At 45.3% G+C, this 15,626-nt stretch overlaps 1 protein-coding gene across 1 annotated transcript; it reads left to right on the top strand.

The window, feature by feature from the left end:
- Positions 1 to 7,057: 7,057 nt before the first annotated feature.
- LOC311248508 (pleckstrin homology domain-containing family M member 3-like) lies at positions 7,058 to 9,928 on the top strand (the record flags this gene model as incomplete). The annotated part of the gene is made up of 2 exons (XM_084339377.1): positions 7,058 to 7,203; positions 9,735 to 9,928. Coding segments are annotated over 2 exons (340 nt in total), but the record flags the coding sequence as incomplete, so codon positions are not given.
- Between the last annotated feature and the right edge of the window lie 5,698 nt (positions 9,929 to 15,626).

Genomic DNA, 15,626 nt, shown 5'->3' with positions numbered 1-15,626 from the left:
GACCCGCCAGAAATGGGTGAAAGAAAGAGACAATTTGACAGAAGGAACAGTCGTCATGATTATCGACCAGTCACTACCCCGAGCTATGTGGCCGGCCGGCCGCGTAAGCAAAGTGATCACTGGTGCCGACGGAAAGGTCAGAGCGGCAGAAGTGCTCGTCCAAGGGCGGACATACACCCGGCCCGTGGCGAGGCTGATAGAGTTGCCAAGGCTCCCCGACACTCTTGATGACGACCATGACCCCCTGACTTTGTGAACTGCCCTACCCTCACAACAGACATTGAGTAGTGGACAGTGCGGTTAATCTGTCTCTGCTTATCTAATTAGGTGGGACTAATTAGGAGGCGGCTGTTACGAAGGATCAGATTAAACCGAATATATATATTTACTAATTGATATATATTGCATAATATTTGTATATCGTTTGATATCCCTTGTGTATTCCTTGTACATATACACGGAATATCCCTTTACCTAGTACAGACCATAATATTTCGTTCTCCTATTGGACAGCGGTCCCTTAGGCGCCATTGCCATACCCCCAAGGTCTAGTTCAAAGTCACCGCCAAAGACATGCCTGGACATGAACGGCTCTGCGCAAGGATACGAGACAGGAATAGGGCTGGTACTAGTTTGTTCACCTAACGTATAAATACGGCGCAGGTGAATACAGAAGTATGTTACCCAATAAGTTGAAGCCTCACCCACGATACAACGTGCGGTGAAGTAAGGCCTGTTTGGCCCCAAATAGAGCATTGAGACCGCGTGCGAATTAATAACTGAAGTATCAGAGTTTAACGCTGTACCGTCGAGTTCGACCTATTCTATTAATTCAGTAATAGTCTATTTATGTATAGTGTATCGTACCGGCTACCGTTCTACAGTGACCAGCATCACCAACGTTTCCTCGTACCAGCTAGTGTGCTTATCCAGGCTGGGCAGCTTACCCTGGCGCCTTCACCCGAGGAGCCCTAGACGAGGACCGTGTGGACATGTACACTGGATAACCTACCCGACGACTACATAGCCCATTTCGGCTGGATTATATTTGCTTTGGTCCTGTAACTGATGGAGTGGAGAATCGTCTACACCCACAATTGTGTGGGATTTACCCTGTGAGGAGCAACGTCGAGCCCGCCTCTCAGAAGCCTGAGGCTGGCTAGCTTTCTTCCATGCGGAGCTGCATGCCGGAGAACAGCTGTTATTCGTCTGCGGATCAAGAGATTATTGCACCGTCTCCTGTACTTGGAGTCTCCCTATTCTTCGTTGACCCAGACTCTACTACCGACAAATCCTCTCCCCTTGCTGGCCTACAACCGGAGGGACCCTACCAGTATCTCCCGCTGCCTTACTAGTGTACCATAGATATAATTCCTAAGATACAGGTGGTATTCATTATCTCCTGCGTAATATGATAATGGACTTACGTTATTGATTTACTCACGCACATTCTTTCGCCTTATAAGCGCGACCCTACGTAAAGTATTGTTATATACTATCATTGCTGCTAATAAATATTATTATAACCCAGTTTTGTGTGGAACCGTGTCATTGTGGGAAGTGTTCATCTGATATACCTGTGTACTGTATGGCCAGTAGTAATGTACATAAGACAGTAGTGGTTTAATGATACCATACTTATATAATACAGTCAGGGAATTGTACCCCTCAGTTACACTAACTATATAACGTTAATGCCACAAAACGAATGCCTTGTTAATCATAAATAGTAACTTTGATGCAGTAGCTTGTGTGTGGGGGACGGCGGGCGTTGTGCAGGTAGGTCGCGAGTGAACTTTTTTTTTTTGCCTTTTGACGCTACACAAATTGATGGGTATTTATCGGCGACTGCTATCGGCACATTTGAGCTTATCGGCCGATAGGCCGATAGCAGTCAACAAGGCACTTATCGGCCGATACCGATACCCGACCGATATATCGGTGCACCCCTACACAGTATCTATAGTTCAGGCCTGTACTGCCCACATGACACAGTATCTATAGTTCAGGCCTGTACTGCCCACATGACACAGTATCTATAGTTCAGGCCTGTACTGCCCACATGACACAGTATCTATAGTTCAGGCCTGTACTGCCCACATGACACAGTATCTATAGTTCAGGCCTGTACTGCCCACATGACACAGTATCTATAGTTCAGGCCTGTACTGCCCACATGACACAGTATCTATAGTTCAGGCCTGTACTGCCCACATGACACAGTATCTATAGTTCAGGCCTGTACTGCCCACATGACACAGTATCTATAGTTCAGGCCTGTACTGCCCACATGACACAGTATCTATAGTTCAGGCCTGTACTGCCCACATGACACAGTATCTATAGTTCAGGCCTGTACTGCCCACATGACACAGTATCTATAGTTCAGGCCTGTACTGCCCACATGACACAGTATCTATAGTTCAGGCCTGTACTGCCCACATGACACAGTATCTATAGTTCAGGCCTGTACTGCCCACATGACACAGTATCTATAGTTCAGGCCTGTACTGCCCACATGACACAGTATCTATAGTTCAGGCCTGTACTGCCCACATGACACAGTATCTATAGTTCAGGCCTGTACTGCCCACATGACACAGTATCTATAGTTCAGGCCTGTACTGCCCACATGACACAGTATCTATAGTTCAGGCCTGTACTGCCCACATGACACAGTATCTATAGTTCAGGCCTGTACTGCCCACATGACACAGTATCTATAGTTCAGGCCTGTGGTTGTTATTATTGTGTGTGTCTGTGCGTGTGTCTGTGTGTGTCTGTGCGTGTGTCCGTGTGAGTCTGGGCGTGGGCTGTGCGTGTGTGTGTCTGTGTGAGTCTGTGGGCGTGGGCAGTGCATGTGTGTCTGTGAGTCTGTGGGCGTGGACAGTGTGTGTGTCTGTGTGTGTGTGTGTGTCTGTGTGAGTCTGTGGGCGTGGGCAGTGCGTGTGTGTGTGTCTGTGTCTGTGTGAGTCTGAGTGTGTGGGCGTGGGCAGTGCGTGTGTCTGTGTGTGTGTGTGAGTGTGTGGGCGTGGGCTGTCTGTGTGTGTCTGTGTGTCTGTGTGTGTGTTAAGGCTGAGCCCGAACCCTGTTTTTAGGGTTCGAACGTTCGCCAGGTTTATCGAACGAACGTTCGAACGTTCGTTTTTTTAAATTTTTTAATAAACATTTTTTTTAATAAATTTCTTTTTTCATTTTTTTTAATAATAATTTTTTTTTTTATTGTATTATTATAGATCCTACGGAGGGCGGCATTGCATAGTCTATTGGTGAAAAACATGTTGTTTACAGTGGTGGCTGTTCATGTAAACATGTAATTAACAAACAAACAAACAAAGCACAGTAATTTACGATGAATTGAAAATGGGGGACCCTGATGTAAACAAGACGAAAGTCTTTCTCTGGTCTGCATCCCCTTAACAATTGTATGTATTGAGCTGTACTGTACTGTACCCATTCTGCAATCTGTTAATAAAGTTTTCATTCATTCATTCATTCACTCAGAAGAAAATAAACAAGCTACTGAATCAAAGTATGATAAACAATAGCCCTTGCAGTCACGTAAGGGGCTAGATAAACAAATGCATTCGTTTTGTGGCATTAGCGTTATATAGTTAGTGTTACAACTTACACGTAACAGGTATTCACTCTTGGTCGACGGGGAGGGGAGCCGGGAGGAGAGGCGCACGCCTCGGCTCAACAGACCCGTCCACCGTCTACCTCGGACGGGTCTGTCCACCGTGCGCCTGCTGTTGTTTCCAACGCAACCACCTCCCGCCATGAAGCTCGCGCGACCGTGGCCGAAAAAGGATGGTATTCATTAATGATCCTAATCTGCAGGTTCACCTACGGAAACCTTGTTACCGATTACTTCCTCGGCGGGGAGCTAACTACGGCTCCCCGGTAAGTCTGTTGAGGCTTGCCGATTGGTGGTAACAGCAGAGGCGGGTGCAAGCGGTGTGACGTAATTGGCAGAATCGCCTGTCAATCAATAGAGCTCTGGTTGCGAAATAGTATCCCGCTGCAGCCCGGCAGACCATACTGGTTGAGCCGAGCGCCTCGCATTCACATCACCTCAACCCCGTGCGCATCCTTTATTTTTTTTTCACCGAACGTTCGAACCTATTAATTAAAGTCCGAATGTCAGCGTAACGAACGAACGTTCGAACGTTCGAACGTTCGGGCTCAGCCTTAGTGTGTGTCTGTGTGTCTGTGTGTGTGGGCGTGGGCAGTGCGTGTGTCTGTGTTTTTAGGGTTCGGAGTTTGCCAGGGTTTTTCGAACGGATGTTCGAACGTTCGTTTTTTTATTAATTAATTTGATCATTATAGATCCTACGGGTGACATTTTTTTTGTTTACAGTGGTGGCTGTTCATGTAAACATGTAAACAAAGCACTCAGAAGAAAATAAATGGACAAGACGACCCGTACCGCGGTCCGACAGCAGTCCGACATAATATCATATAACGCAGACTCAGTACCTCACTGACCTCCTCCACCCGTACACTCAGGCCATGGTTACACTTACAACGTTTCATTTTTGAATTATTTCGTTTGCATGTCCAAGTTAAAGGGCAACGCCGTTTTGGCAGGAAACCGCGTTTTCCTAGCGGCAACGCTCAAAGGGTGTTTTCATTTTGAAAACTCCCCGACAACAGTGCCTTGTAATTGGCGCAAGCCAAATACGGAGCCGTTCATGCCCAACGCCCATGCGCAGTAGACACCGACGCCAAATTCTCCCCTGGCTGGACCTCGACTCCGTCCATTAGTCCAAACATCAGAACTATTTCTGGGAGTCACTTGCAATATCGCGCTATAATTAATATAATTTGCTGTCTCCCGACACCAACCGGCCATATGGGGAGGCTATACAGGATATCAGCTGCATCCTCCTCAGATTGCTTATTCATGTGCTTTATGACGGAGCAGATGGATAACCATTTGACTCCCTCCTCCCAGACACCGTCAGAGATTGATTTTGTACTTGCTTTTAATTTTGCCATAATTAATTAGATCATTACAACTGTTTTCCATTGATCTTCCCCGTTTAAACCCAAAACCAAGAGGTGAATTATATCCACAGTGGCAGGGCTAACTCTAATGTAAGGGTGTGGTGCCGTGCACACGCACGGTTATTTCACGTGTTGTCAAGTTATTGTTATAAGGAGCCCAGTCCAAACTACAACAGTCTGCATCCCCTTAACAATTGTGTGTATTGAGCCGTATTGTATTGTACCCATTTTGCAATCTGTTAAATAACGTTTTCATCCATTTATTCTACTAGCGATAACGTTACTACGTTAACACTTTGAGCGCCACGCCGGGTTTTCCTTTTTACCCGCTGAATGCCACCATCGGCGCCAATGTTAACGTTAATATCGCCTAATCTATGTTTTAAATTATGTGTCTAATCTGCCCATCGCATTATCAAAGACTATTTTCCAGTCAGTGCTGTCAAGGCAGATTGGTTTTTTATCGCGTCATTTCCGTTTCAGAGCATTTAGAAAAGCCCCCGTTTTGAAATAAAAAACAGCCCATTCTGGGGCATTCTATGAAAATCGTCTTTTACTGGAATATTCCACAATGTTGATATTCGTCTGCCTTTTTATGAATCGTTTTCAAATAAACGCTAGATGATCAATATTATACGTGCACGCAAGCACATTCGGGCCGCGCACGGATAATCGCCGCGTTGATTTCCTCTTGGACTTTTACAGTGAAACCGAAAGAGGACATTTCACAAAACAGCTTATAACTTCATCAAACTTACTCTGATTATCCTAACACTGATAACATAGAGTCCTTACCTGACATCCGATGGTATCCAACTGGTATATTCCAATTCCTGATCACCATTCGAAAAAATCGATAAGTGTATAGATCCAACGCGATACAGTAGAACTCCATGATCCGCGGGGCTCAGAGGATCCAGAATGAACTCTGATAACCCCGGCTGCATCAGTGGACTGGAAAATGTGGAGTACCGGATTTTTTTCCCCATTCATTTTCATTGAGTCCATTCCAAAATCCCTTATGTCATCTGGGAGACGACAGGGGGCGCTTTTTTCCACAATGATCGCCGGCGCCGCTCGGCTATACTCGGGTAGGCTCGGGTGATGCAATATGATTTCAGATCGCTAAAAAAATAAATAAAAATAAATTCCGAGAAATCTCGTGAGTGGCTTTTAACCACCTATTAATAAACCAGAGTATTCTCATGTGTGGCACGGAAAGTGTTAATGTACGATAGCGTCGATGCTAACTATATACATGGAAAACGCCAATCACATTAGCGTGTAGCTAACAACATCAGAGATATTTTTGTGAGACTAAACTCTCCGCTCTTGGTGGTAAATTGTGTTGATGTTGGTTTTGTTTCATCAACAAATGAGGCAGAACACAGTGAACGTATCCGTTTTTGTTTATTGCACTTTGTTTGTTGCTGAAAAATAAATGCTATGTTGCTAAATGGCACACGCGAGGTATTTAAAGATGGTGGCTTTGTTGTTTTTGAGCAGGAAGTGTAGTGACTCGTTCAACCTTTCTGATTGGTTGAAAATGGCCTTCATGTTTGACCTACATCGCCACCTACTGCTTTGGCATTGTACTTCATGTATATTGGTATATTGATGTTGATGGTAAACTGAGTAACGTAGTGCGGTCAACAGAATTATAGGCACCCTGCCTCACCCTCTCTCTGTAACAAACAAACACTGAATGGTTCCCAGGCACAGGTGATATTAATTACCCTTCTTCCCACACCTCCAGACAGACACACCCACCACCACTGGTGACAAAATGACATACACCTCCCTGCTCCCACATACATCACTCGGTGCTCACGAGACAAAAACGACGTCTAACTTGCCTGCCATTACGCAGCGTTCTGAAAAGCGAAATGAAACTAATCGTTTTGGCTATAATGTAACCGCAGCCTCACTTTTTGCCCGGTAGAACATCGCCGTAGGAATTGGAATAACCGTCGCATGTGTCCCAGAAGCTTTCTGGTCTGGTGGGCTCGAGCTTTCACTCACCTTCTCCCCCCCCCCCCCCCCCCAGGTTGTCAGCGTGCAGTAGGCCTCTCCCGGGGTAAAGCCCAGCTGTGCAGCTACAGCGGCTGGTATTACTGCTCCGGCTGCCTGCAGGACAGCAGCTTCCTGATCCCGGCCAGACTGCTGCACAACTGGGACACCAGCCAGCAGCAGGTCAGCAGTTAACCCTAACCCTAACCCAGGTCAGAGGCACTGATGACCCTAACCCAGGTCAGAGGCACTGATGACCCTAACCCAGGTCAGAGGCACTGATGACCCTAACCCAGGTCAGAGGCACTGATACATCAGCCAGCACCAGGTTCATCCTTACAGCTATTCTCTCTCTCTCTCTCTCGCTCTCGCTCTCGCTCTCGCTCTCGCTCTCCTCTCTCTCTCTCTCTCGCGCTCTCTGTCTCTCCCTCTCTCTGAGTTGTTTTCTCTCTCTCTCACACTCTCTCCCTCTCCCCCTCTCTCTCCCCCTCTCTCTCTCTTACTCTCTCTCTCCTCCCCTCTCCCCCCTCGCTCTCTTCCTCTCCCCCCCCCCCCCCCTCTCTCCCTCTCCCCCTCTCTCAATTTAATTCAATTAAATTCCAAAAGCTTTATTGGCATGAAATTTTCACAAATGTTGCCAAAGCACAATTGTGACATAAACAACGAACAACATAACAATATAAGATCAAAGAAATGAAAGTAAATACAGGAGATGTTGCGGTGAGTAAAACATGGTACATGTATATCAGCGTTTCCGTTAGAACATATTCGTGCCGGTCTGGGTGTCCTGCAATATTTCTATCACCGGACATATTCAAGAAATTCCGGTCAGAGTTTTAAACAGCAGTCTATTATAATCACATTTTTATGAGCTAACGAATTCCGTTATAATTGGACATGTGTATTAATTACATCAAGCGAAGAATGAGAAATTGATTTGCAGAATCAAATTACTATCTCTCGCCTCTCAAGTTAGTGCGATACACTACCAGCATCAAGCTCCCGCCCCGCAGGCTTGCACTGCAGCAGCTGTCGCACGCACCCCCAAATTAATCTCGAGTCGACATCGCTTCACCTCGTTGTATCAGACACGTCACACATATCATAATGTTCAACTTCACACACAGCAAACTGTAGTTGATCATCACATTGCCTCGTTTGCTAGCTCGTCGCCACATGCAGAGAGGACGAGCCACGTGCGCGTCACGCATTTGTTAATTTCATTATAGGTTATAGCCTACATTTAGTTATAATCAATAATATGCATTACTATGTGACACGGCAGTCAACCAACAGTTGCATATTATGATTAAAAAATTTCAACACTCACTCACCCCGTCTCTCGTTGTGCCTATCCGTTTTGTACCTGCATGCGAGAACAGCGGGGGGGGGACAGCGAGGAGCCACCACGGCATCAGCGTCAGCGGTCTCTGTGACTTCAAGTTCAGAAGATTCATCTTCGTTGTCATTATTAGACCTGCTTGTGCTTGGTTTCGTGAAATATTTACTAAGCTTAGCTTGTTTCGCCATCTCTCTCTCTTCCTCGTATACCTGTTTGTCGTTATGGTGGCCAGAGCGTGCAGGCTCAAAAAAAAAAAAAAATAAGTTTCACATCTGAGCGGCGCCATCCTATCGGAGTGAAGCAACAATGAAACTGAAAATGGAATTATTGTTTCGTTCATCGCATAGGCTATTTAATTTTAGCCGATTTTAATACAATTCAAATAATAAAATTGTGCTTAGAGGAATTATTTTCACCGGACATTAAGACCGGAGAGATTTAAATATTCGGACTTCAACATATTTTGCCGGTCAAATACCGGTAATTACCGGCTAACGGAAACGCTGATGTATATATATACAGTACATGTGTCCTACTGGTTGTCCCTTTTCTTGTGACATGAATTGACATATTTTGCAGCTAAAACTGCACATTCTTTCTGTCCCCCCCAGGAGGAATGGCAATTTCTGCACTTCTGTCATACTTTGGAATTCTGGGGAAATTATAATTTTTTTTGGAAATAATTCCTCCCTAATATTTCTGTAATTTTCACATTGTGTTAGGAAATGTAGTTCTGTCTCTACGGCTCCCTCATCACAAATACAGCACAACCTCTCCTCTCTGGGCAGCCAGGTCTGTCTGTGTCTGCCCTTCTCTATCGCCAACCATGGTCATCTCTCTCTCTCTCTCTCTCTCTCTCTCTCTCTCTCTCTCTCTCTCTCTCTCTCTCTCTCTCGCTCGCTCGCTCGCTCGCTCGCTCTCCCTCCCTCCCTCCCTCCCTCTCTCCTATCTGGTCAGCCATGTCTGTCTGTGTCGGCCCTTCTCTATCGCCAAACCATGGTCACTCAGTCTGTACTTTGTCAGAGTCTTTCTTAGATTCTTATCAGTTACAGTCACTGTGCTGAGGTAGTCTGCCACAGTATACTGTCTGTTTAGGGCCAAATAATATGTTTCTAATTTGTGTTGTGATCGTGTGAGTTGATTCCAATAACCCTTTCACTGCCACACGACAGAAGGTTAGCCCTTTACCATCACACAACCGGACGGCGATGCTCCATCATTAGCATCATTAGCTCCGTAATGATGGAGCATCGCCGTCCGGTTGTGTGATGGTAAAGGGCTAACCTTCTGTGTATTGTCACAGTGGAAGGGTTAACTGGCTGTCGTGTGGCAGTGAAAGGGTTGAGTGATGTAGTTACCTCCCCCCTCTCAGGTGTCCAAGCAGGCAAAGGAGTTCCTGGAGTTCGTGTGGGAGGAGCCTCTGCTGGACGTGCAGCAGCTGAACCCGTGTCTGTACGACCACTGTGAGCCGCTCTGCGCCGTGCTCCGCCTCCGGCAGCGCCTGCAGTCCCTCAGGGCCTACCTGTTCAGCTGCAGGGCCGCCGTGGCCGAGGACCTCCGACGCAGGTACCCCCCCTGACCCCTGACCTGACCCCTGACCTGAGCTAACGTTACATAAGTTACATACATTACCACTGATGCAAGCTAACTTCAGGCTAGCCTGCAAGCTAACTTCAGGCTAGTCTGCAAGCTAACTTCAAGCTAGACTGCAAGCTAACTTCATGCTAGCCTGCAAGCTAACTCCATGCTAGCCTGCAAGCTAACTCCATGCTAGCCTGCAAGCTAACTTCATGCTAGCCTGCAAGCCAACTCCATGCTAGCCTGCAAGCTAACTTCAGGCTAGCCTGCAAGCTAACTTGAAAGCTAGCCTGCAAGCTAACTTCAGGCTAGCCTTCAAGCTAACTTCAAGCTAGCCTGCAAGCTAACTTCATGCTAGCCTGCAAGCTAACTTCAAGCTAGCCTGCAAGCTAACTTCATGCTAGCCTGCAAGCTAACTTCATGCTAGCCTGCAAGCTAACTTCAAGCTAGCCTGCAAGCTAACTCCATGCTAGCCTGCAAGCTAACTTCAAGCTAGCCTGCAAGCTAACTCCATGCTAGCCTGCAAGCTAACTTCATGCTAGTCTGCAAGCTAACTTCAAGCTAGCCTGCAAGCTAACTTCAAGCTAGCCTGCAAGATAACTTCATGCTAGCCTCCAAGCTAACTTCAAGCTAGCCTGCAAACTAACTTCATGCTAGCCTGCAAGCTAACTTCATGCTAGCCTGCAAGCTAACTTCAAGCTAGCCTGCAAGCTAACTCCATGCTAGCCTGCAAATCAAATCAAATCAAATTTATTTATAGGGCCCGACAACACACGTTAATGTCCCCATGGGCCGTACAGATCTTCTTTAAACAAGTCAAGAAGAAAACATAACAATAAGTCAAGAACAGAACAAGAACACCATAAGGTCCAAATTTTTTAGATGAATACAAATAAATGAAAGAATGCAAGCACTCCCAGACATACCCCACGCGAAGGTAAGGAAAAACTCACTAAAACCTAACAATAGGGAAAAAAGCTCCACAGGCAGTGTGGAGGAGAGAAACCTTAGAAGGGCCATTCAAGGGGGGATCTCCCTTCTTAGTTGTTGGTGATAGTAGTGTTGCAGACGGACAGTTGGTAAGCATGCACTCATGTGTGTAGTGGAACACAGATGAGTGCATGCAATAGCAACTGTACAATTTGAAAAATTAAAGATAGAGCTAATAGCGATAGCAACTGAACATTTTGAAAGATTAAAGATAGAGCTGATAGCGAATCTATTTGAGGCACAGGGGCGGCGCAAAGAGGGTCACGTCCTCCCCGTCTTAGTCAAGGGACATTTAACACTCCGGTCGTTGCTCAGGGACAGCCGGAGACAGGGAGATAGGGGGCGGCGCAGAGAGGGTCGCGAACTCCCCGACATCATCGCGGGACATCCGGCACTCCGGTCACCACTACGAGACCTCCGGAGACAGGGGGGCACGCAGAGGGGGTCGCAACCTGCCGGCCTTCGTCACGGGACGTCCAACACTCCGGTCAACACTCCAGGACAGCAAGTCATAGGGAGACAGGGAGACGGGACAGGCGTTAGACAGCTCATGAGATTGTAGTAGGCGGACATAGCAATAGATACAAGTGGTAGGCATATATGTGAATGGAGTAGATATATGAAGTAGGTGTATTATGTGAATAGAATAGAAGTACTTAACCCAGCAATGAAACCGCGTTGACTGTTAATCTGTTAACAGTCTGTTAATACTGTTAATCAGTTGACAGGACCACGGACAGACGGCGGTGAATAACTGATCCAAGGCCTCGGAGGTGCATGTAGAGCAGTCACTACAATCTTGGCCAAGACCCCGAGGCATCCATCACCTTAGTCAGCGCCAGGAGACGGGCACTCAGAGAGAAGGGGGAGGGGGGGGGGGGGGGGCAACTCCATGCTAGCCTGCAAGCTAACTTCAAGCTAGCCTGCAAGCTAACTTCAAGCTAGCCTGCAAGCTAACTTCATGCTAGCCTGCAAGCTAACTTCATGCTAGCCTGCAAGCTAACTTCAAGGTAGCCTGCAAGCTAACTTCATGCTAGCCTGCAAGCTAACTTCAAGCTAGCCTGCAAGCTAACTCCATGCTAGCCTGCAAGCTAACTTCAAGCTAGCCTGCAAGCTAACTTCATGCTAGCCTGCAAGCTAACTTCATGCTAGCCTGCAAGCTAACTTCATGCTAGCAAGCCTTTCGGTCAATAACGTTGCCTATTGTTGACAAACAGTAAATATGGTCTGACGGTGTGTTTGACAACAAGGCTGGCTAGCTGTCGGACATCTCGTTGTGCCCCAATCAATAACTTCTTCTTCATGAACAGATATGCAAATGACCCGTGTGCTTTATTTAGCGGAGGACTGTTTGTTTACCCAAGTGGCATGTTGCTGATTTTGGTGTTGGTGCTGGAACACTTCATGAGTCTGTCATTAACACTTTGAGTGCCGGGACCCGTCTTTAGACGTCTTCCTGCCATGCTAAAGTTGCCGGGGGACGCTGTACAGCGTCCTTATATCAATATTTCAAAAATCTGCGATCGGATTCATAATGTCCCTCCGCTGGCCTGAGATCCACCAGCAGGACCCACTGAGCTCTCTGGCGTTCAGGAGCGCCATCTGGTGGCCGATCGGCGCAACCGCTTAACAGGAAGCGCAGTAGAGGTTTTGCTGGTCGGCCATATTATTCCGGGCACTCGGGTATAGGTTCCGGCACTCTAGCTCGTCCACTACATAGCGATCGATTGCCAATAACTCGATAAACAACATGATTTGACGTATATACCATTATACAAGCTGGAGATGGACCGGGTATATATATCCCATAATGATAAAATTTCTACTCGACGATGATCGCCCAACGGCGCGCGGAGACTGGGGTGAGTTTCAGCGTGTAACGTTACCGTCTTCGATAATAACTGATATTATCAACATTTGACCCACATTAGATGATTGGTATAACGCTGCCCACGGAATTATAAACGCCCCCTCGCCCATCCGGTCAACATCAGATGACGTGTAGTAACTTCTAGAAGTCGTCTAGTTGGAATTTTTATATCGCGCTGATTGCCATCAAACTGTATTTCATCATCAATATAATGCATTTGGGGCTATATATCACGTTCTGGAGAAAGCTGCAGAAGAGATGAAAACATACTTATACATAGACCATACTTTACTATGAATATGTGAATGAAAAAGTTTAACGTTGCTACACAATGAACAATACATATAGGACTTTGAATGGGCCTAATAATGGCAATGTAGCAATAGAATTTAAAAGTAATAGCCCTGCAAAGAAGGGACTTCTCCTAGACAAATAGCGCTGGCAATCTATGGTATATCATTAATTTAACCTTAGCAACCAAAGTGTTAACATACTGCTGATGTTGGTGCTGGAACACTTCACTAACTCAGTCTTGATGAAAGACCAAGATCGTTTTACATTCTGAATCAAATCACATTTATGAATCAAGTTGATACCAGGCGCATCATATCAGCTGCCCGGTAACATGGTGCATACTGTACATTATAATGTAGTGACAGTGTGTCATTAACATGGTGCATACTGTACATTATAATGTAGTTCAAGTTTCTTTAATATTTGTCATACAGAAGTACAGAATACTTTTATACAAAATGCTTCTTACTGTTACGCTCCAGAGACTGTGCAAGACAAGATAAGTATGAAATAAAATAACATAGTAAAATTAGAAGTAAAAAAAAATGAGGTCACAGTGTTCAGTTTAGACATATGTACAATGTTCGATGCAGAATAGACGTAGTTACCATACAATATACAATACTGTGCAGTGTACTAATACAATACTATATAGTGCAAGGCAGAAATGGGACGAGGTGCATTTAGGTACAATTCACAGTAGGTGTACGAGTTGTATGCAAATCTTTATCAATAAATATAAAGTGTAAAGTGTGTTTGTGTGATCTAAAGTGTGGAGAGTGGGTGCTGCAGTGTGTTGTTTGTTTGAGTGAGTGTGTGCGTGTGGGTGTGTGTGCTGTGTGCATTTGATGGTTGTTGCATAGTGTTTATTGTTCGTTTAGCAGCCTGATGGCCTGGGGATAGAAGCTTCTTCTGAGTCTTTCTGTGCTCGCCTTAAGACTCCGGTATCGCTTGCCTGACCGCAGCAATTCAAAGAGGCAGTTGTTCGGGTGGCTCGAGTCCTTAATAATTCTCTTAGCCTTCCCCTTGCACCGCTTGTTGTAAATGTTCTGGAGGGTGGGAAGCCCCCCTCCAATTGTGCGTTCGGCTGAACGTGTCACTCTTTGTAGTCTGCTACGTAGTGACAGTGTGTCATTACTGCACCTTGTGTATACTGCACCTTGTGTGTACTGCACCTTGTGTGTACTGCACCTTGTGTATACTGCACCTTGTGTATACTGCACCTTGTGTATACTGCACCTTGTGTATACTGCACCTTGTGTGTACTGCACCTTGTGTGTACTGCACCTTGTGTATACTGCACCTTGTGTGTACTGCACCTTGTGTATACTGTAGCTTGTGTATACTGCACCTTGTGTATACTGTACCTTGTGTATACTGCACCTTGTGTATATTGCACCTTGTGTATACTGCACCTTGTGTATACTGTACCTTGTGTATACTGTACCTTGTGTATACTGCACCTTGTGTATACTGTAGCTCAGTGGTCACCAACCCGTCGATCTTGATCGACTGGTCGATCTTTGAGACTGTCCCTGTAGATCTTTCCATGAAAAAAAAAAAAAAAAAAAAAAAAAATTGTATCTTACCCTGAGAGTCCACATTACAGTTCTACTTTTGTTTTGATGTGAAAAGTGATGCTGCACGTAGCACTGACTGAGAAAGTACACATACAGTTCTACTTTTGTTTTGATGTGGGAATGATGCTGCACTTAGCACTGACTGAGAAAGTACACATTACAGTTCTACTTTTGTTTTGATGTGAAAAGTGATGCTGCACTTAGCACTGACTGAGAAAGTATACATACAGTTCTACTTTATAAAATGCTAATTGTAAATATGTTTGTCAATGTTAATAATATGAGAAAGTCCACATTACAGTTCTACTTTTGTTCTGATGTGAAAAGTGATGCTGCACTTAGCACTGACTGCACTTAGCACTGACTGAGAAAGTACACATTACAGTTCTACTTTATAAAATGCTAATTGTAAATATGTTTGTCAATGTTAATAATATGAGAAAGTCCACATTACAGTTCCACTTTTGTTTTGATGTGAAAAGTGATGCTGCATAAGATGACTGCACTTAGCACTGACTGAGAAAGTACATAATAGTTCTACTTTGACGTTTTAATATTGGACCAAAGCATTGCATGTAATTAGAATACAGGCAAATAAAAGTAATTTAGTTTAAAAGTACAATCTTGGCTGTCTTTTTCTCTCAACGCTTCAATAGGTAGATCTTGCCTTCACCAAAAAAAAATGATCTTGGGCTTAAAAAGGTTGGTGACCACTGCTGTAGCTTGTGTATACTGTACCTTGTGTATACTGCACCTTGTGTATACTGTAGCTTGTGTTTACTGCACCTTGTGTATACTGCACCTTGTGTATACTGCACCTGTGTGTACTGCACCTTGTGTATACTGCACCTTGTGTATACTGTTGCTTGTGTTTACTGCACCTTGTGGTACTGCACCTTGTGTTTACTGCACCTTGTGTGTACTGTACCTTGTGTGTACTGTACCTTGTGTA

This window comes from Notolepis coatsorum (assembly GCF_963971535.1).
Source record: "Notolepis coatsorum genome assembly, contig: SCAFFOLD_2027, whole genome shotgun sequence".
Lineage (NCBI taxonomy): Eukaryota > Metazoa > Chordata > Actinopteri > Aulopiformes > Paralepididae > Notolepis > Notolepis coatsorum.
Note: the sequence above shows the minus strand (reverse complement) of the source record. Positions and strands in the feature narration are given on the sequence as shown.